Source organism: Caretta caretta, chromosome 14, assembly GCF_965140235.1.
Source record: "Caretta caretta isolate rCarCar2 chromosome 14, rCarCar1.hap1, whole genome shotgun sequence".
NCBI lineage: Eukaryota > Metazoa > Chordata > Testudines > Cheloniidae > Caretta > Caretta caretta.
This window is the reverse complement of record NC_134219.1, coordinates 44,466,383-44,488,008: the sequence shown is the minus strand read 5'-3', so window position 1 is coordinate 44,488,008 and position 21,626 is coordinate 44,466,383. Positions and strand designations below refer to the sequence as shown.

Sequence of the window (21,626 nt, the reverse complement as noted above, 5' to 3'; positions counted from 1 at the left end):
GAGGCTGTGCTCTTCCCCTCTTACCACAGACAGAGTCCCCTGCTGGGGTTGGGTTGGTAACTGGCCCCCCTTCCCTGAGGACTGGGCCTGGGAGTTAACACCTCATTGAATTGCACAAGGTGGTTCCCTCCACTCAGAGCTATTCTCTCAGGTTCTCTGAAAACTTGGGCAGATGTTGCTCTATTGGTTAAACTCAGGGCAGCTCTTCCCCCCACCCCCAGAGCTATTGTCTCAGGTTCTCTACAAACTCAGACAGACGTCACTGCCAAGGTGGCCACATTTTTGAGGTTTCCTCCCCCACGAGGGCTAGGTTTTTTGCAGCCTCTAGTAACTTATTCATTAATCACACCCTGCCCAAATACCACTAATGCTTCCCCCTCCCTTCCCCACCAGCCTCCTACCTTCATCAACCACTCTGTTTGCACAGAAGGTTAAAGGGAGGAAGAATTTTAAGTGAAAGAAATTTACAGAAGGACAAAAATCAGGCAACCTAAATTCTCCCCCCTCCCCATTCCCAGTCCATTTCATTTCCAGTATTTTGTGTATGGCGTCTGGGGAATCCAAAGCACATGGCTTTGGGTTTGTATCTGTTTGTCTGTAGTGGGGCCTGCACAACTCCTTGTAAATTAGGTGTAAATTATCTAATAGTGGACTCTTTGGTAGGGCTTTTAGGGTATTAAAAGACCTCTGATTAAAAGACCTCTGGCACCTGACCGAGGTCAGCTGACTCAGGATCATGGGGCTCAGGCTGAGGGGCTAAAAATCTCTGTGTAGACATTCGGGTTTGGGCTGGTGCCCGAGCCAAACATCAACCCAGCAACTTTTCATCCCCAGAGCATGAGCCTGGTGATCTGGACTCAGTTGACCTGGGGCACCTGTGGGCTTTTTTATCTCTGTGTAGACATACCCTTATAGGGCTGGTTTGAAAAAAAGTAGTAAGCATTTTTGGGGGGAAAAAAACAACCAACCAAAAGCTTTTGAATGAATCAGTATAAAAACTGTGTTGGACAAGCTTGAATTTTGGTTTCATTTGAAATTTCTTCCAGGGTTTGGACAAAACTTGTTTCAGTTTTTGTTTCATACTGAAAACATTCACTTTGGTTTGTGCGTGAATGGTCATTTCATTCACGAAGCTCTCTCCGCACCCCCTTCAGCTCCAGATAAAGGGCTCTGCACAGCCAAACCTGAGCTGTCCTAGCAATCGGTCGTCATAAGGAAACGAGACGTGTGTTAGCTCAAGACACAAGGAGGGAGAAGTTTGCTGCTTCCCTGCTCTCTGGAAGGGGAGCACTTGCTCCCGCTGGGATGAGTTTAACCTACTTTCTGCCTCCAAGACAGCACCAGCTCGGGGGACAGAGAGGAGAGCCTGTACTGCATACACCACTAATGAGATACAGTTCGCTTCCCGCTGCCGGGACCGATCGCTCCTGCCCGACCTCCCTTGGCTCCCCCAAATAAACCAGTTGTGCGACAGGTCCATTGCATCATGCTTGATCCCAGGGGTTCTCAAACTGGGGGTTGTGATCCTTCAGGGGGGTTAGATGGGGGTCAACTCCCCCTGAGCGCCCATTAAATTAAATTAACCCCCCATTTTTAATTGATACGGGAGGCGGGGGGGGTCACACTTAGAGGCTTGCTGTGTGAACCAATACAAAAAGTTTGAAAATCACTTCTAGTCGATCCCTTCCGCAGTGTGTTGGCTGTGATCCCAGCTGTGCTCTTCCCCCAGACGGATTTACACCGCTTTGGTCCTGTATCTTGCAGTCCCTGGCAGAGACAAGGCGGGCGAGGTAATATCTTTGATTGGACCAACTTCTGTTCCGTCAGCGAGACAAACTTGGGAACTGTCACCAGGAAGCTGCAGTTCTGAACCATGACTCAACTCCACAAAGCCTGTTTACAGGAAGGGAAACTCCCCTTTCTCGTTCAAGGGTCAACACATTTCAGGGAACAGGGAAGTGAAATTAAACTGCTCTTCTGCCTGGGATGAGCCATGGCTGCTGCTGCAAAGGCAAGGCAAAGCCTCCAGGATGAAGCTTCTTGTTCCATCTGCCTGGAGTATTTTAATGATCCGGTGACTATAGACTGTGGGCACAATTTCTGCCGAGCCTGCATCACCCAGTGCTGGGAGGGCTCGGATAAAGACTTCTCCTGCCCTCAGTGCAGAACGACCTTTCCCCAGAGAAACCTCAGGCCGAACAGGCAGCTGGCCAACATGGTAGAAATAGCCAAGCAGCTACATTTGCAATCAACAAAAGATGCCGGAGCCGGGAGAGCGTGTGAGAAACACCAGGAGGCTCTGAAACTCTTCTGTCGAGAGGATCAGTCCCCCATCTGCGTGGTGTGTGACAGGTCCAAGGAGCACAGGGCTCACACGGTGGTTCCTGCAGAGGAGGCCGCCCAGGAGTACAAGGTAGGAAGGAATCATTGTCCAGCACAACTGTCTGATTTGACCACGCCTCATTGTGTGTGCTCTTCTGTGCAGCGGGCACAGACCAGGGGGAGAAGGGGCAGGGCCAACTTTAAATGGCGTTGTGCCCTCAGGATTCTGGGCTGGACAGAGACCCCTGGCATATTTTAGAGCAGTAATTCTCCACCGGGGGTACCCGTCCCCCTGGGGGCACGCAGAGATCTTGAGTTTTCGACTGAATTAAAGTGTTCATGGAAAGCAGGTGCTTTGTGCAAGAATGTTGGGTTTTTCCTCAGGGGGAAAAGGTTTTTGTTCAAAACTATTTCAGTTTTTGCTAAAAAATATTAGATTTTTTGTTGTTGTTTTTTTTTTTAATGAAAATTTTCCACAGGGGGGGAAAAGTCGTTTTCTGGCCAGATCTCATTTCATGTACCTTTATTAGTTGTTAACTACATAACTGCAACATTCTTTCTTTTTCATGTTTAATAAGTTACTGGCATGTGCTCTTAACCGGAACTTCACCTTAGCAAAGTCTTTCGCCTGGGAGTTTGGTTACTTTGCATCAGTGACAGATAAGGCTGTGACCTGCTAAAGAAGACCTATGAAAAGAATCTTAAATGTGTGTATCATACTTAATGTTCCTAGTTCTGCCCAGACAAGAGACAACTGCTGATTTTACACCTTAAGACCTGATCTTGCAGGGATCCATTGCTTAGCTCTGTATTCCCATCATAGTGCCTGGACTGTAAGTTCTGTGCTAATCTCAAAGAGATACTGCACGGAATCTCACCCATAATTTTAAATTTTGATAAATATTTTTGTTGCTGTTTTTATTATCTTAAACTGGCTGGGAGGAGGAGGCGTTCTGACTGGGGGTCATGTAGCTGTTCGTGAAAATTCATTTTCAAATTCTTTTCTTGCGAAATGTCATTAAGTTTTGTGTACATACACGATCAAGTGCGATATTTAGTTTTATTCTAAACTGTGGATTTTAATACCCCATCCTATATTTACAATAATGTCTCTAGAGCCTAATATTCCTGTCTATTTAACTTGATTGGAGCATGCAGTTTGACTTAACTTTCTGTCTGTCAAATACATGTATATAATAATTGTTATTTTGCTATTGAATGCATGGCTGACAGATGTGACGTCTTCTTCTATCCAGGGTGACATATGAACTTTGCTAGACAAAGCAGATTATCTTTATTCATATATAATTTCTGATGTGTATATACATTATACGGGGGGGGGAGGGATAGCTCAGTGGTTTGAGCATTGGCCTGCTAAACCCAGGGTTGTGAGTTCAATCCTTGAGGGGGCCATTTAGGGATCTGGGGCAAAAATTGGGGATTGGTCCTGCTTTGAGCAGAGGTTGGACTAGATGACCTTCTGAGGTCCCTTCCAACCTTGATATTCTATGATTTTGAAGGACAGAGCTTGTGAGTGTTTTATAACCGAGTTAATAATTGTGAACCTATAAATAACTCTGAAAAATACCCTCAGGTGCACGTAACTTTTCTTTTCTCTAGGGACAAATTAGGAGTCGTTTGGAGATGTTGAAGAAGGAGATGGAGGGCATTGCTGCACTGAAATTGAATGGGGAAATAACAAGCCAGGAGCTGCTGGTACTTACTCATTAGCAAATGAACCTATGTGATGACTCTGAATACCACTGGAGTCGTACAGAGTAATGTGCGATGCTCTATAATGTATTATCACTTATTTATGTGTAACTCTGTAACACTTCTGCCAGTCACAGTTGGGTGCCTCTAAGAGGCAATACTTCCCCTCTCGCAAGCACAAAGTCTCAGTGTAGCAAAAAAACTTTTAATAAAAGGAGGAAAATAATGCAGCATTAATTTTGGGAAACACCGCAAACAGGGTTTATAAACCTAAACCATGAGCAAAAGACCTACCACCAAGGAAGTTGGGCAGTGTCCTTTTCCCCTCAGGTTCTTAAGTCTAGTAACCCAAAAGTCCCTTTAACTGTCCCTTTTCTGCACCCCACTCACAGTTGCTGTCCTTGGACAGTGCAGGCCCAGAGTTCAGAAGTGTATCTGCAGAGTTCACCTCCCACCCTGCGGGGGGGTGGGAGGAGGCACCTTACTAACTCCACTGCTCAAGTACTCATTCACCGCCACTCTCTACAGGGCTCTGCTCTGGCACTGTCAGCTAGCTGCCCCACCAGCCGCATCTCTCCACCAGCTGCCCTGCTGGCCATTTGCCATGACTCTCCGCCTGCTGACTGCTCACCACACCTCTCCACCAGCTACTGTGCTGGAAGTACCAAGATGCCTTCAGGGCCCCCCACTTAACATAGGTCTTAGTGATTTCAGCTGTTAGTGCAGGGAGCCTCACTGATGATGCACACTGGGCAGTCTCTTGCATCAGAGACACTGTACCAAAGCAGGGCTAATACTTAGACCTAGGTATCAGTGATTTCAGCTCTGTAGTGTGTAACAAGACTCTCAATTGAGTCTAAATTACCTCTGTTATTACACAGTGGAGAGCTGCAGAGTCAAATGGTATCTGGGGCCCTTACACAAGGCCCACACCCTCTCTCTCACTCACTGGGCTTTGGAACCCATGTTCCCAACTTAGCGAATGCTGTTCAGTTGAGGGTGAGTCCCTCAATTGGAAAATGCGAAGTACAGCTCTGCTGCCCTTGATTCACACAGCAAGGATAACAACCCTTTATTACTCCTGCCCCAATAACAAGGAGACTTGGGCTCCCACAACAGCCAAACGTGACCATTTGGGCAAGCAATCCCATCATGCTAAGCACCTAGGCAAGGTGGGTGTGCCCATGCAAATGAGATCAGCTCCACCCCTTGTATATTTAGACTCAGATTTTCAAAATAGCTACTGTCTCTCACCGAGGGCGGCAGAACCGAGTGGTGGGAAGGGAGACTAGCACCCCCACAATGGAAATAATATGGGGCTCTGCCCCCATATGAACTCATGAGAGGGGAGAGAGGACAGCGCAGGACCCAGATGGGCAGAGGAGCAGGAAGCAGGACAAAGAGGGGCTAGAACATTCCCGGGAAGCAGGTAGGAACCTCCAGGACCCTCCATCCCAGCCTGCAACTGGCTGTGTCTCCACTGCTCTGCCTCCCGAGTCTCAGTACATCCCTCTCTCCCCCCACTGTCCCTCCAACCCACAATCTCTCGCCGTGTGTTTGTACAGCATCTAGTGTGATCTCAGTTGGAGCTTCTGTAGGGTTGCCCGTGTTGGTGGGACTTGTTCCTGGAGGTTTCATCCCATGATGTAATCTTCAATTAAAAATTAATCTTTAATTCCTGGAGACTCTGGGACTGTTAACCCCCACACCTCTGAGCACTATCCTAATACAACTCATAATAATATGGCCCTGATCTAAAACCTACAGAAGTCAATACAAGTCTTTCCAATGACTTTAGTGGTCTTTGGATCGTGCCTTGGAAATGCTGATAAAGCTCATCAGGAAACATTTAGTTTACACCAGCAGGGTCTGCATGGACCAATTAATGTGTAACGCATTAGTTCACTATGGGAAATCACTCCGTGTAGATAAGCCCTTAGGCCATGTCTATGCTACACCTGTAGCACCATAGTGTAGACGCATCCTACATCGATGGAAGGTTTTTTTCCACCCATGTCATTAATCCACCTCTCCGTGAGTCAGTGGCTAGCTCAGTGGAAGAATTCTTCCATCAAATTAGCTGTGTCTACATCCTAACCACAGCACTCAGGGAGCGACATTTTTCACAACCTCTCAGAGATGTAGCTAGGTCAAGCTAATTTTTACATGCAGACCAGGTCTTATTGATTTAATTACCTAAGCCCCATTTTCAGTACTGATTTAGGCACTCATTGACTTTCAGTTAGAATTTTGGACTCAATTTTTAAAAGCGATTAACGATTTTAGTTGTGTCCTTTTTTGGACTGTGACAAATTTTGTGCACCATAGTTGACCTAACCACTGGATACAGACGTGGCTATCGGTTGAAATCACGATGGGGGATGGAGCTGACACCCCTAGCAAGCCTTCCTGCCTCTTGAAACAGGGTTAATGAACTTGGGGAAGATATAAGCAGAGACAAAAAGGCATTTTGTTATCCATAACAAGGCACACTAGCCACAATAGGGTACAGTGCAACTGAAGGCTCAGTAGAATACAGCACCCTTCGATTCAGGGGTGCTGAAACAATTTGTACAGTGGGAGTGCTGACAGCCATTGAACCAAACCTGTAAATCCTGGATATGATGGGAACCACTTCAGCACTCCCTGCACCCCTACTTCCAGCACCTTTGCGTTGATCCTTTGAAAGCTGTGCCTTCCTAGCCCAGAAGGCTACAGCTGCTGGAGACTTAGGCCCGGTCTACACTACAGACCTATATCAGTATAACTATGTCACTCAGGGGTGTGAAAAATCCGACCTACCTGTGCAGACAGCGCTATGTCGACTGGAGAGCATCTCCCGCCGACTTAGCTCCCGCCTCTTGGGGAGGTGGATTAACTACTCCGACAGGAGAGCTCTCTCCCGTCGGCTTAGAGTGTCTTGGTTAAAGCGCTACAGTGGTGCAGCTGCATCGGTGCAGCATTTTAAGTATAGATCTGCCCTTAATGTGAGTGAGAAACCTGTTTAGACAAAGAGCAGCAACTTCCTGAAATGACGTTTTAGCCACTAAAAGCCTATTTTGTTGTGTTTTCCTTGTAACCACAATCTGTCTCTTCTAGTCTTACTCATTAGCACTTAAGTCTCAATTCTTTGTTCGCAAACGTACCCATGTTTCATTATAAAACCATCTCAGGGCTGTATATAAAGCTGAAGGGTAAAATCCACAGCTAACCTAGCAGGCTGGTGTGTATTAGCGAACTCGATAATTTTTGTGAGGTGCTATTGATGGGAGATGGTTTCGGGGATACACAGAACTGGAAACACTGTTGGTGTCACCATACAAAAGTGGTCCCCAGACTGTGGGGGCATGCCCCCCTAAGGGGGCGCAGAGGAATGTCCGAGAGGTTGTGGCAGCCTGGGCCAGCCCCCCTCCCCAGGTGCAGGAGGGAGGGAGCACCACCCAGCCCCGCTCTGCCCCCAGTTCCGCTCCAGCTCCTCTCCTGGCTTAGCATTGCCAGATGCCTGGTTTTCGACTGGAAGGCCAGTCGGAAACAGGACCTGGCACTATCCGGTCAGCACTGCGGACTGGACACTAAAAGTCCGGTTACTCGCAGTAACCAGCCTCCGCCACCGGGGACCAGGAAGAGCAGCAGCTGCTGTTGGAGCCTGGAGGAGCACTCAGGGAAGTCTCCAGCTAGAGAGGTATCGATGCCTCACCTATCCTGCCCCGAGCGTGGCTTCCCCTCCCCCATCCTGCCCCACTCACCCTCCCATGCCCCACCCTGGCTCTTGCGGGGTCACGGACCAAGTAAGTGGGGGAGAATTGAAGGAGTAACCAGACTGGTGGCAGGTAGGGTGAGGCCATCGTGCTCTGAGCAGGCTGCTGGTATGAGGGCTTTGAACCAAAGACGGACAGCACAGAGACACCCAAGGTTACAGGGCAGGTGGTGAAAGAGCCCCTTGCTGGTCTGGGTGAACCCCCAAAGCGCCACAGATTCCTTTGGAAATGTTATTGTGTATGGGCCGTCACATGTTTCTCTCCACCCTTTACCTGCTTGTGTCTGCTCATCGCAGCAACAGACGGAGAGCGAGAGGATGAAGATTCTGTCGGAATTTGAGAAACTTCATCTGTTTCTAGAGGAGAAAGAATTGCTCCTGTTGGCCCAGCTGGAAGTGCTGGACAAGGAGATATTGAAGGGGCAGGATGAATTCACCACCAGGCTCACGCAGGAGAAAACTCGTCTCGGGACCCTGATCAGTGAGATGGAGGGGAAGTGCCGGCAGCCACCAAGTGAATTCCTGCAGGTGAGACTATGTGAGAGGTACCCCAGAGCCCTTAGTAAACGTGTCCCTGACTCTTTGCTATCGAAGTCCAAGTTCACAATACACCGCATTGCAGAAACATACATTATTTTATTCATTGAGGTCCTGATGGTACAAGGTGCTCAACACACTGGTTCTCTGATTAAACAAAGCAGTTAAACACATGAGTTTTTCCATTACTTTCGTAGATTTTATGCCCAGGAGGGATCATTTGGATCAGTTTGTCTGATCTCCTTCATTACGGGCCAGAGAATTTCACCCAGAGATTCCTGTATGTAGCTCACCGCTCTTGCTTGACTTAGAGTGTATTTTTTAGAAAGACATCCAGTCTTGATTTAAAGGTCGCAAGTAATGGACAATCCGAGAATCTATGATTGCTCAGATTAATAGACTGCAGACAGGGCCAAGTCAATAGCTCAGGTGAGGCTTACCTGACCTAATGTGACATCAGAGAGAACTCAACCAATCATTTCCCTTTCTCTCCAGCTAATTTGCATGCTATACTTCTATTGGTTGGAATGAGTCCGTGTCATGAGGGACACATTTCAAGAGTTCTCATTGGCAGATTAGCCCACAGCTGGATGCTAACCTGTTGTGATGCCGTGCATAACTCATGTCAACATGTGTCTTTTTTCCCCTCTAGTGGCTGTACAGGTTTATACATATACAGATTTATGAGTCTTCCACTGCGTGCCAGCTAAGGGACCTGGGAGTAAAAGTTTTAAAAGGGACCTAAGGGATGGATCCTCAAAAGTATTTAGACTTCTAAACTCCCCTTAATTTCAGTGGGAGTTAGGTGCCGAAAGCCCTTTGAGGATCTGGACCCAAGTCCCATTTTCAAAAGTCCCTCAGGCATTTTGGACCCTAAATCCCATAGACTTTCAATGAGGCTCAGAATCCTGTGTGCCATGGGGCTAGATTTTCAAAGGTTTTTAGGCACCCAGAGGGATTTTCAAATAAGCAAATTAGATACCTCAGAGCAAGAGGGATCTCCAGTATATGGTGTGTGGGACTGAACTCCCTTTTCTTTCTCTCTCCTCTCTAGGACATCAGAAGCACCTTGAGCAGGTACATGGCTCCTTCTCACTCCCCCTCACACTTGAGCCTGCTGGGAAGGTGTTGGGTAAAGGACAAAGCTCCCTGCAGCTCCTAATCTACCTCCAACCCCAGAATTCTGAGCTGTCTTATGTTTCCCCAGTGTCCAGAATGCAGATTCAACTGCAGATACACTATGAATTATCCACTCCTCTGATGGTCTGGATGCCTCAGGAGATCAGAGACGGAATATGGGCTATTTACTTACCTACCTTTACCAGTTAAGGTAGCACAGGCTACCTAGCTAACAAACAACTAGCTGTCTAGTCAATAGCTACCTACCAGTATCTACCTAGGGGTGTTGTCTGCTGCCCATGACCCGAGTAACTTCTGAGTCAATGATTGCAAAACTCCACCTAGGTCAGTAATGGCGTGAAGTCATTTCCATCTGAGGACTGGTCAGTGCCCTGGTTATCCTTTCTGTTAAGCACAGTCTGCATGTTCAGGGTTGTGCCTGTCAATTTGGTACATGTCCCAGTGAATTTAAAACGTGCCATGAGACAAGGGTGTCGTATTTATCCTCATAAATACATGACTCCTCACTCCTGTTTGAAAGGGGTCAGTGGGTCTCACTCCACCTTCTTTCAGGATGGGCAGTCCCCCCCTCACAAAAGCCCTTCATGCCCCTATTGTCAACAATTTCAGCAGAACAGCCAATGACTGAACGGAGCTGGAAAGGTTCTGTCACATTGACAGATGTACCTCGCTACCCTCCAGGCATACATGACCCTATGGGGTGGTGGGTTGGAGAATGTCACTGAGCCAGTTCTTTGGCTCATTAGGGAACTGAAAGGCCAGATCCCGCACTGGTGTAAATCAGCAAAACTCCGTTAGTATCATCAGAGCCAGATTCCCAGCTTGTATAATTAGCCGTAACTCCATTAAAGTCATTTCAGCCAGACCCCCCCCGCTACTGGGGTATGTTGACCATGACTCCATTGCAGTCAATGGGAGCAGATCCCCAGCTGGTGCAAATCAAAGTCAATCCCCAGCTGGTAAAAATGAGCATTACTTCAATGGAGTTAATGGAACAATGCCAATTAACATCAGTTATAGATCTGAACCTAAGTCTCGACAGCCTGTCAGTTTATCGCCTTCCATTAGAACTAAATTCACTTTAAGAAAAAAGTAGAGCTGGGTGATTTGGGTGGCGTTTTTTTAAAAGAATTTCTTTGAAATTTTGAAATTTCGGATTTAGAAAAAAAGGGATTTTTTAAATCAAAAAAGTCTGATAATTCTTCCTCACCCACTACATTTTTATTGTTGTTGAAATCAGTTAACAATGACTAACAACAGGCCATTTTTCTCCCTAGATACGAGACAGGGAAGTTTCAGAGTCCACCATCCCTTCCTCTGGAACTGAAAAGGAGAGTCAAGGAATTCTCTCAGAAGCACACACTTCTGGAGCACGCTCTGAGTAAATTTAAAGGTAACAAACTCTGGGGCCGTTCTTGGCTACGATTAAAATTTTGATTTACTTGTATAGGGATCAAAGCCCCATTGCTGTAGATGTTGTGCACACATATAATGAAAAGATGTCTCCAGAGAGCTCAGTCTTCTCACTAGTTTACAGGTTATGCATGGTCTACCTTACAGAAACCCATGAGAACCATGGCCACCGGTTTGGGTCACTTATCTTTCCTGCCTCATATTTACAAAAGGATAATAACTTTCCTATCTCACCGGGGCAAAGGGGAAGAGGTGATGCTTAAGACAAATTTTCCAACGTTTTTTTTTTTCCTATAGGAGTTAGGTACCCAGTTCCCCTAAACCACTTTGAAAATTGAAGCCCAAGTAGCTAGTGGTTTGCAAAGCACTATACAGATACCAAAATTCATTAGATTGTGGCGCCTGGTAGCCCCATGTCCCCCAGCTTATCTGGATGATTTCCCCTTGCAAAGCAATTATCTATTGGCAACAATGCTCGGATCCATCCCAGCATAGGCAACTAGGGAGCAGAGCAAGGCCAGATATAGTTGTTGTTTTTTTTCTACCCCTCCCGCCCTGGAAATTTTCAGCAAAACCAAAAATGTTTGCAGTAACATTTTCCCTGGAAAAAATTGATTTTTCAGACCCTCCCCCACTCCCAAAAAATCGAACAAAATTATTTCAGTCAAATAACTAAATATTTAAATTTGGACATATTGCTGCAATGTTTCATGGGAACTGTAGTTTAGGTGACACAGGCTCCCATTCTCCTCTATGGCTTGGGCTCCCTGATTGGATTACATTTCCCATGACCCACCACAGTCTCCTCCTGAGGAAGGTATGCTAGGCATCATGGAGTCTCTGACTGTGGTGCATCCTGGGTGATGTAGTCCAGTTCAAGAGCCTGTCCCATAAAGGAGAACGGGAACATGAGCAAACCAAATTACAATTCCTATGAGGCACCAGGGCAGCATTTTTGGCCAAAATCTTTTCAGTTTTCAGGTGTTCAGACTGTCAACAAATAAATTGAACATTTCTGTGGAAAGTTGCCACTTTTTGTGAAAAATTTCCATTTAGTCGAAAATCCAATGTTTAAGTTGAAAAGTAGTTTGGGATGGAAAATTTTTGACCAGCCTTACTGGGGGGGGTGAGTATGCTCTGTGCAGCTCATCACTGCTAGAGGGAGAACATGTCTCTGACTCTGAGAGGAGATGCTAGTTCTGTGTGCTCAGTGTGTAGCAGGTCCTACCTGTTGAGATCAGCCCAGTAAAAGCTCATATAAAACAAGCCACTTCCCAGGGAGGGTGGATTCCTGCGTCTCGAGACAAGGAAGAAATTTCTGTATCCATGCAGGAACTCTGCAAAGCAAAGCAAACTCACTCTGGGTCCAGTTTCCAAAGCCCTGGGCCTGCTGCCACGGCTATAAGGGCTTTTTCCACTTTGTCCTCTTGTCAGTGGGGGGGAGGAGGGCTCAGGGCTCCGGCCATTGGGGGAGGCCTCAGGAGGAAGGGGCGGGGCTGGGGGCTAGCTGCCCTGAAGGGGGGGTGGTTCACCCACCCATGTGCACAGGGCAAAGATTTCTGATAGCAGAGGGCTCTTTCATCTAGCAAAGGCAGGATGAGAGTCTACGGCTGCAAACTGAAGGTAGACCAATTCAGCCTGGCTATAATGCACCCATTTTTAATAGCGATAGTAATTGACCACTGAGGCCCACCTACCTGTGGACATTGTGGATTCTCCGTCGCTTGGAAGTTTTTAAATTAAGACTGGGTGTCTCTTTCCAAAAGATTGTAGCCAGAAATTACTGACTTCATGCAGGGTCACTGGGTGAAATTCGCTGACCTGTGTTATGCAGGAGGCCCGACTGCCTATTTTGGTCCCTGATCCAAAAATCTACAATAGGCATCTCTCCCCAGTCAGAACAACCGAGATTTCACCTCTTCCACCTTTTTTTTCCCCCTCTCTTCTAGAGTCTCTGTCTGAACCAAAGCTGGACAAAGGTAAATTTCTGGAGCTAATGGGGAATCTCGTTTCAGTTGAGCTGACTCAGGGAAAGCTGATGAGGGGAACCTTCCTATAATGATGAAGTTGTATACATGTATGCATCCATAGGCGCTCACTCTGTGGGTGCTCCGGGTCTGAAGCACCCATGAAAAAAAAATAGCAGCCCTGTGATCGGCCCCTCCCCCCCCCCCCCCCCGAGCCTCCCTCCCACCGCAGATCAGCTGTTAGTGGCGTGCAAGAGGTGCCTGGGGAGGAGCGGGGGGCAGGGTGCACTCGCGGGAGGGGGAGGAACGGGATGGGAAGAGGCAGGGTGGAGGTGGAGCGTGGGCGGGAAGATGTGGGGTGGAAGCTTGGGGGAAGGGGTGGAGTGGGGGTGGGGCTTGGGGCAAAGCAGGGGTCGAACACCCCTCGGCAATTCCCAAAGTCGGCACCTGTGTATGGATCTCTGTTTATTGATCATCTTTCTCCCACTCGATGAGAGATGGGAGATGAACACAGATTCCCTTTTATTGGTAGCATTACGGTAGCCCATAGAGGCCCCACCCAAGAACGAGGGCCCCATTGTGCTAGGTTCTGTACATACCCTTCATGCCTTGTCTACCCTGGCAGCGGTGTTTAGAGTATGTGTAGCTGCATGCAGCGGTGAGAGGCTCTGGCGGAGGGAAGGCCGCAGGGAAAGGCTCTGGCAGTGGGAAGGCTACAGGACACTAAATTGCTAAAAGAAAAGGAGGACTTGTGGCACCTTAGAGACTAACCAATTTATTTGAGCATGAGCTTTCGTGAGCTACAGCTCACTTCATCGGATGCATACCGTGGAAACTGCAGCAGACATTATATACACACAGAGATCATAAAACAATACCTTCTCCCACCCCACTGTCCTGCTGGTAATAGCTTATCTAAAGTGATCATCAAGTTGGGCCATTTCCAGCACAAATCCAGGTTTTCTCACCCTCCACCCCCCCACACACAAACTCACTCTCCTGCTGGTAATAGCCCATCCAAAGTGACAACTCTCTTCACAATGTGCATGATAATCAAGGTGGGCCATTTCCTGCACAAATCCAGGTTCTCTCACCCCCTCACCCCCCTCCAAAAACCACACACACAAACTCACTAGCCTGCTGGTAATAGCTCATCCAAAGTGACCACTCTCCCTACAATGTGCATGATAATCAAGGTGGCCATTTCCAGCACAAATCCAGGTTTTCTCACCCCCCCACCCCCATACACACACAAACTCACTCTCCTGCTGGTCATAGCTCATCCAAAGTGACCACTCTCCCTACAATGTGCATGGTAATCAAGGTGGGCCATGTCCAGCACAAATCCAGGCTTTCTCACCCCCCCCCTTTTTTTTTTTTTCCTGGGGACACACACACACACACACACAAACTCACTCTCCTGCTGGCAATAGCTCATCCAAACTGACCACTCTCCAAGTTTAAATCCAAGTTTAACCAGAACGTCTGGGGGGGGGGGGGGGGAGGGTAGGAAAAAACAAGGAGAAATAAGCTACCTTGCATAATGACTTAGCCACTCCCAGTCTCTATTTAAGCCTAAATTAATAGTATCCAATTTGCAAATGAATTCCAATTCAGCAGTTTCTCGCTGGAGTCTGGATTTGAAGTTTTTTTGTTTTAAGATAGTGACCTTCATGTCTGTGATTGCGTGACCAGAGAGATTGAAGTGTTCTCCGACTGGTTTATGAATGTTATAATTCTTGACATCTGATTTGTGTCCATTTATTCTTTTACGTAGAGACTGTCCAGTTTGACCAATGTAAATGGCAGAGGGGCATTGCTGGCACATGATGGCATATATCACATTGGTGGATGTGCAGGTGAACGAGCCTCTGATAGTGTGGCTGATGTTATTAGGCCCTGTGATGGTGTCCCCTGAATAGATATGTGGGCACAGTTGGCAACAGGCTTTGTTGCAAGGATAGGTTCCTGGGTTAGTGGTTCTGTTGTGTGGTATGTGGTTGTTGGTGAGTATTTGCTTCAGGTTGGGGGGCTGTCTGTAGGCAAGGACTGGCCTGTCTCCCAAGATTTGTGAGAGTGTTGGGTCATCCTTTAGGATAGGTTGTAGATCCTTAATAATGCGTTGGAGGGGTTTTAGTTGGGGGCTGAAGGTGACGGCTAGTGGCGTTCTGTTACTTTCTTTGTTAGGCCTGTCCTGTAGTAGGTGACTTTTGGGAACTCTTCTGGCTCTATCAATCTGTTTCTTCACTTCCGCAGGTGGGTATTGTAGTTGTAAGAATGCTTGATAGAGATCTTGTAGGTGTTTGTCTCTGTCTGAGGGGTTGGAGCAAATGCGGTTGTATCGCAGAGCTTGGCTGTAGACGATGGATCGTGTGGTGTGGTCAGGGTGAAAGCTGGAGGCATGTAGGTAGGAATAGCGGTCAGTAGGTTTCCGGTATAGGGTGGTGTTTATGTGACCATTGTTTATTAGCACTGTACAGTGTAGACATGGGGGGTGCTGGTTGGACACGTAGAGACTCATGTAGGGTGTATCCCCTGGGTGTATCTGGCGTGTCTGTATTCAAGTCACCTAAGCTGTGTCTCCCCATCTGCACGGCTACGTATACCCAGACTCTACGCTTCACTGCAAGTGTAGACATAGCCATAGAGAAAAACAGTCTCTGCCCCAAAGAGCTCATAGTCTGGGGCCTGGTGTACACCCAAAATTTAGGTTGACCTAGCGACGTTGCTCAGGGATGTGAAAAATCCACACCCCTGAAGGATGCAGTTAAGCTGCCTGGTCTTCTTCCATCAACCTAGCAGGGAGGTGTATTAACTACATCTATGGAAAAACCCCTTCCATCACTGTAATGTGTCTCCAGTACGACATTACAGCAGGGTAGCTGCAATGCTGCGACTGTGTCACTGTAGTGCAGACAAGCCCTAAAACAAGGGGTTTCAAAGAGGCCTAAAGGGGTTAGGCACCCAGATCCGTTTGGAAACCTCAGCCCACTGGATGAGACTGACAAAGAATAGGAAGGGAAGAAGGAAAAGATACAGACAGGGGAAGTGACTGGAGCTCGTCAGAAAATGGATTTTCCATCCCATGAAGAAAGTTGGGATTATGGGGGAAAAATTGTCCTGAATCAGGATGAAAAGCAGGATTTTATTATTAATATTATTTTGTTTTTTGTGAAATGAAATTCCGGGAAAAAAATCACTGGGGGGATCAACTGAAACGTTTCGATTCAATACGTTTGAAATGTTTCATTCTGATCTTGACCCGTTTTTTATTTCATTTATTTCAAATATAAAATGACAAATATTTTGAAACAAAAAGTGGCTTTGAAATGCAAAATGAAAACTTTTTGTTCTGAAAACGTTGAGATGGGTCATGTTGACATTTCCAGACCTTTTATTTTTTTCCCCCAAAACAAAACTTAATAAAAATTAAACCAGTTAAATTTTTAAAAATGAATCAGGATGAAAAGCAATTTTTTAAAATGACATTGCAGAAACAAAAATATTCATTTTGGGTCAGTTGAAGTGTTTTGTTTCAATACATTTGAAATGTTTCATTTTGTGTTTGACTCATTTTATTTTATTTTAATATAAAAGGGAGAACAAGAAGTAATTTCAAAATGAAAAATCAAAACTTTTTGTTTTGAAAATGTTGAAATGGGATATTTCCAGCCCCCTACTTTTCCCTCCCCAAAACAAAATTTCATCAAAATCAATACAATTTTAAAAAGTTCAATTTACTCAAAATGGAATTTTCTGACAGAAAACTATTTCAAGGAAAATTTTCCAACCGGTTCTAGAAGTGACTTTCCCAAGGTCACGCAGTTGGTCAGTGGCAGAGATAGAAATAGTACCCCGGATTCTTGACTCTGATCCAGTACCCTTGCCACTAGTTCATGCTGCCTTGCACTTGACAGAGGTGCGGGGATCAAACAAGTTAAGTAATCCTAAATACCATTTAGCTTTATCAACATTGTCTGACTAGAAAGAGCTTTGCTGGTTTCTTTGCATTTATGTCTGCCCTATTTTACATGAAATGAATCTGCAGTTATGTTTGTTAACAACAGAAATATCTTCGTAACGTTGACAGCAGCTACATTTAAAGTGTTTCACTTTTTCTCCTACTAGTGACTCTATCTGGAGTTGGGGCGGGGACTTCGGGGAAGGGATTGGAATGGGGGTGGGAGGGGGCGGGGCAGGGGTGGAGTTGGGGCGGGACCAGGGGTAGAGGGGGGTCGAGCCAGTTGGACAAAGGTAAATTTTGGGGACTGATGGTGTAATTGAGTACTGTATTATACCCAGGCTAAAAACAAAAACAAAACAAAAAGAAACCTTTAAGATGGGGTTAATTTGGGATAAAAAAAAAAAACATTACAGGGATGTTGCAATGATCCCAAAACCAACTATTATAAACCCAGGAAATTCAGAGTTAATCCTAATCCTCCTTCCCTATTTAAAACTTTTTCCCAACCCAACCCCATTTCATTCTCCTCTGTCTAAATCAATGGGTGGGGATTTAGGAGAAGGGGGAGTTTGAAATTCCACCTGAAAAGGGGACTCTAGTTTTGGGCATTTAAGAAGTGATATAAGATCCTAAAGAGCTAGTCAGTACAGTCAGTGAATCACACCATTTCTCAAACACCATTCTGCTCTAAGCAAGAAAGCCCCATGGTTTCCTCCAGGAACTCATGAATTCTCTTAACTGGTCAGATAAATGGACTCTCTAGTCCAGTATCCAATTGGACCAGTGGTCCATCTGGTCCTGTATCCAGTCTCTGATTAAAGCTGCTGGTAGTGGCTACCGAGGAAGGCTGCCAACCCTGCTCCACAGTGGAAATTTGGAATAAGATGCCCATAGGGAAAAATGACTTCCTGACCCGCATCCCCATCAGTTAGTGGTTGGCTTATGCTCGAGACAACAGGATTTATATCTCTTGTACATCTCATGGGTCAGTAACTGGTTGAAAGATAGGAAACAAAGAGTAGGAATAAACGGTCAGTTTTCACAATGGAGAGAGGTAAACAGCGGAGTCCCTCAAGGATATGTACTGGGACTGGTGCTGTTCAACATAGTCATAAATTATCTGGAAAAAGGGCAAACAATGAGGTGGCAAAGTTTTCAGATGATACAAAACTAGTCAAGATAGTTACGTCCAAAGCTAACCGCGAAGCGTTACAAAGGGATCTCACAAAACTGGGTGACTGGGCAACAAAATGGCAGATGAACTTTAATGGTGATAAATGCAAAATAATGCACATTGGAAAACATAATCCTAACTATACACACAAACTGATGGTGTCTGTATTAGCTGTTAACACTCAAGAGAGAGATCTTGGAGTCATTGTGGCTAGTTCTCTGGAAACATCTGCTCAAGGTGCAGCGACAGTCAAAAAAGCGAACAGAATGTTGGGAATCATTAAGAAAGGGATAAATAATAAGACAGAAAATATCATAATGCCACTATATAAATCCATGGTATGCCCACACCTTAAATACTGCATATAGTTCTGATTGCCCCATCTCAAAAGAGATACATTGGAATTGGAAAAGGTTCAGAAAAGAGCAACAAAAATGATGAGGGGTATGGAACAGCTGCCAGACAAGGAGACATTAATAAGACTGGAACTGTTCAGCTTAGAAAAGAGATGACTAAGGGGGGATATGATAGAGGTCTACAAAATCATGACTGGTGTGGGGAAAGTGAACGGGGAAGTGTTATTTACCCCTTCATATAACACAAGAACCAGGGGTCACCTGATGAAAATAATAACCAGTGGGTTTAAAACAAGGAAAAGAAAGTACTTCTTCAGACAAGGCACAGTCATCCTGTGGAACTATTGCCGGGAGATGTTGTGAAGACCAAAAGTAAAACTGGGTTCAAAAAAGAATTAGATAAATTCCTGGAGGATAGGTCCATCAATGGCTGTTAGCCAAGATGATCAGGAATGCAACCCACATGCCCTGGGTGTCCCTAAGCCTTTGACTGCCAGACACTGGGACTGGACAACAGAGGATCACTCAATCATTTTTTCCGTTCTGTTCATTCCCTCTGAAGCACGTCGCATTGGCCACTGCCGGCAGACAGGACACTAGGCTAGATGGACCATTGGTCTGACCCAGTCTGGCCACTCTTATGTTCTTAGGTACATTTTTTAGTGACAGAGGGGAGGCCTTGCAGTCAGTGGCAGTTCTCTATCTGTAATGTGATAATTTTTGAAGACCATGTCCAATCAGTTCTAAAATTTCAGGGAATCTTCCGGACATCGATGGGAAGAACCCTACTGATTTTGATGGCAGTCAAAAAACCCAAACACCAGAAAATCCTGATTTCCGCTCAGGGCCCATTTGGTACTGCAGGCCGAGGAGCATTGTGACATCAGAAGTATTTCAGCCCGTCATCATTCACGCTCTCCAGTTCCTTTGCAGTCCCATTGGTTGAAATGAGTCAGCAAATGAGGTCACAATGGTACAACTTGGGCTCCTCTGCCAGTAGCATCCAATGGGTGCTGTCAAGGGGAAGTTGTGAAAAGGAAGCTGATAAACCAGCAAAGAGAAGAAGGGGAGCAGTTTAGATGCCTTAACAGTAAAATGTAGTTTGGGTGGCAGGACCTTGCTACGGACTCAGGAATAGACACTCCGGCTCCTCCCACCACCTGCTGGCTGAGCCTACATCAGTGATAAAGTTGGTGACCTGCCAGTTATCCCATCTTGTGCAGCTGAAGGTTTTCCTTTTCCATTAAAGGCAGGAATTTTCAAAGGGATTTAAGGGAGTGCTCCTAACACTCTAATTCTCTCTTCCCTCCCCACCCAACCCCCAGCACACGTGACCCTGGATCCAGACACGGCTCATCCTCATCTCATCCTGTCTGAGGATGGGACAAGCGTGAGATGGGGACCTGCACGGCAGGACGTGCCCGACAACTTCAGAAGATTTGATCCTGTTCCCTGTGTGCTGGGCTGTGAGGGGTTCACCGCGGGGAGACATTGGTGGGAGGTGGAGGTGGACGGGAGCAGCTGGGCCGTGGGGGTGGCCAGAGAGTCTGTGAGGAGAAAGGGAGGGGTCAGCCTGGAGCCAGAGGAGGGGATCTGGGCTGTGGGGCAGCTGAACCCAATTCAGTATGTGGCTCTCACTTCTCCTTGGACAAGCCTGCCACTGGATAGGAGACCCAGGAAGGTCAGGGTCGCCCTGGACTGCAAAAGGCGGCAGGTGGCATTTTTCAATGCTGAGAACAACACTCAGATCTTCACTTTCACTGAAGTCGCTTTTGCTGGGAGAATCTTCCCGTTCTGCTGGGTGGCAGACGAAAGCTCCCAGGTCAAAATGTGTCACTGAGCCGTGAGATCAAGTACCCCTCCCCGCCACCCCCCGGGGCCTGGATCTGGCATCTCCCTAAAATCTCAGCACAGCCAGCTGGTGAAATTCTGGTCTGTCCGACCCAGCTTCTAACACTCGCTTCACAGCAGTATCTGACTGCCCACGCCACCTCTTACTGGAGCCCAGAGAGAGCGCAGTTTCTCTAATGTCTGCAGACAGTTCATAGCGCAGACAGATCATGACCCCCTATACTGCAGCATACAGGGGTCAGAATGAGGGGACAAATCCCTCCCTGGATGAGTGGGAGAGGATCTTTTCTAAGAGGAGAGAGATCAGAGGGATTAGAGGTGGGGGAAACAAAGAGTAACTGGAGAGGATGTTTATAGAAGGAAATATGAGAGGAAAATGTACAGGAGAAAAAGGGATGAGGAAGAATATAAACTCTTTGGAGCAGGGACTGTCTTTCGCTGTATGTCCGTGCAGCGCCCTGCACAACGGGGCCCTGATCTAAGCTGGGGCAGGGACTGTCTCTCGCTGGGTGTCTGTGCAACACGGGGCACAACGGGGCCCTGATCTCAGTTGGGGTTATCCTAATACATGTAATAGGCAATGATAGCTACACAAGAAACATTGAGAATCATTCAGAGGATTCATAGACTTGGGGTAGGATTTTCAGAAGTGCCTAAATCCCATTTTCAAAGGAGATGAGTGACTCTTGAGAACCCAGGACTCAATGGAAGTCGACGGGACTCTGGCTTTGAAGTCACTTCGGTGCTTTTGAAAATATTAGGTACCATTCTAAACACCCATCCCATTGCTACATCAGCAGTGATTTAAGTGGGGGGTCTGTGCAGGCCCATGGCACCACCCATGTAGATTGTGGGTGTTGCAGGATGGGAGCCTTGCTTGGCTTCAGAAGGTGGAAATCGCCAAAGGATTGTCCCATGTTCCCTGGTTAGGTGAGATCAAACGGCAGCTTTCTCTGTTGTCCTTGCTGCTCACGCAAATGTTCAGCGTTCAAAGCCAACTTGTGTTTATTTTAGGATTCGCATTTACCTAAGTAAGAATAAAATCCATATTTTTAAATACCCTTATTTTCTATTGTGCCTCCTCTCCCCCTATCTATATTATTGAGCATTTGTGGGGAGGAAACATAAATATAGTTCACCAGAGGGGACTGTGACGTGAACACCAATGGGGAACACAGCAAACTCAGCAAGGATTGGTGGGTGGAGTATGTGGCAGCGGGGGGGGGTGGGTGGTTTCTGAGCAAAAGTTTGACTTTTCATCCAAAAACGAAGTTTCAGCAGCTGAAAAGCCCCTGAACATTTGGTTTTCCACTGAACATTTTCAGCTTCAATTGAACGTATTCAGGGGGTTGGTTTCCCAATAAACAACTGAAAATTTCCGAGGAGAGCAGACCCTTTTTGTCAAGAATGTTATTTAGAAGAAAATCCAAAT

At 46.5% G+C, this 21,626-nt stretch overlaps 1 protein-coding gene across 1 annotated transcript; it reads left to right on the top strand.

Moving 5' to 3' along the window:
* The first annotated feature begins 1,942 nt into the window (after positions 1-1,942).
* On the top strand, positions 1,943-21,251 carry LOC125621581 (zinc finger protein RFP). Its single transcript, XM_048818642.2, has 7 exons — positions 1,943-2,413; positions 3,943-4,038; positions 8,090-8,320; positions 9,384-9,406; positions 10,747-10,862; positions 12,832-12,861; positions 19,669-21,251. The coding sequence occupies exons 1-7, from the start codon at positions 1,994-1,996 to the stop codon at positions 20,181-20,183; spliced, it is 1,431 nt and encodes a 476-aa protein (XP_048674599.1). The 5' UTR covers positions 1,943-1,993; the 3' UTR covers positions 20,184-21,251.
* The last annotated feature ends 375 nt before the right edge of the window (positions 21,252-21,626 follow it).

What these genes read in the sequence shown, in the direction of transcription:
- LOC125621581 (XM_048818642.2), top strand. Translation starts at nt 1,994, where the DNA reads ATGGCTGCTGCTGCAAAGGCAAGGCAAAGCCTCCAGGATGAAGCTTCT. An exon ending in AGGCCGCCCAGGAGTACAAG is followed by an intron (nt 2,414 to 3,942) that starts GTAGGAAGGAAT and finishes TCTTTTCTCTAG; the next exon opens with GGACAAATTAGGAGTCGTTT. An exon ending in ATCAGAAGCACCTTGAGCAG is followed by an intron (nt 9,407 to 10,746) that starts GTACATGGCTCC and finishes TTTTCTCCCTAG; the next exon opens with ATACGAGACAGGGAAGTTTC.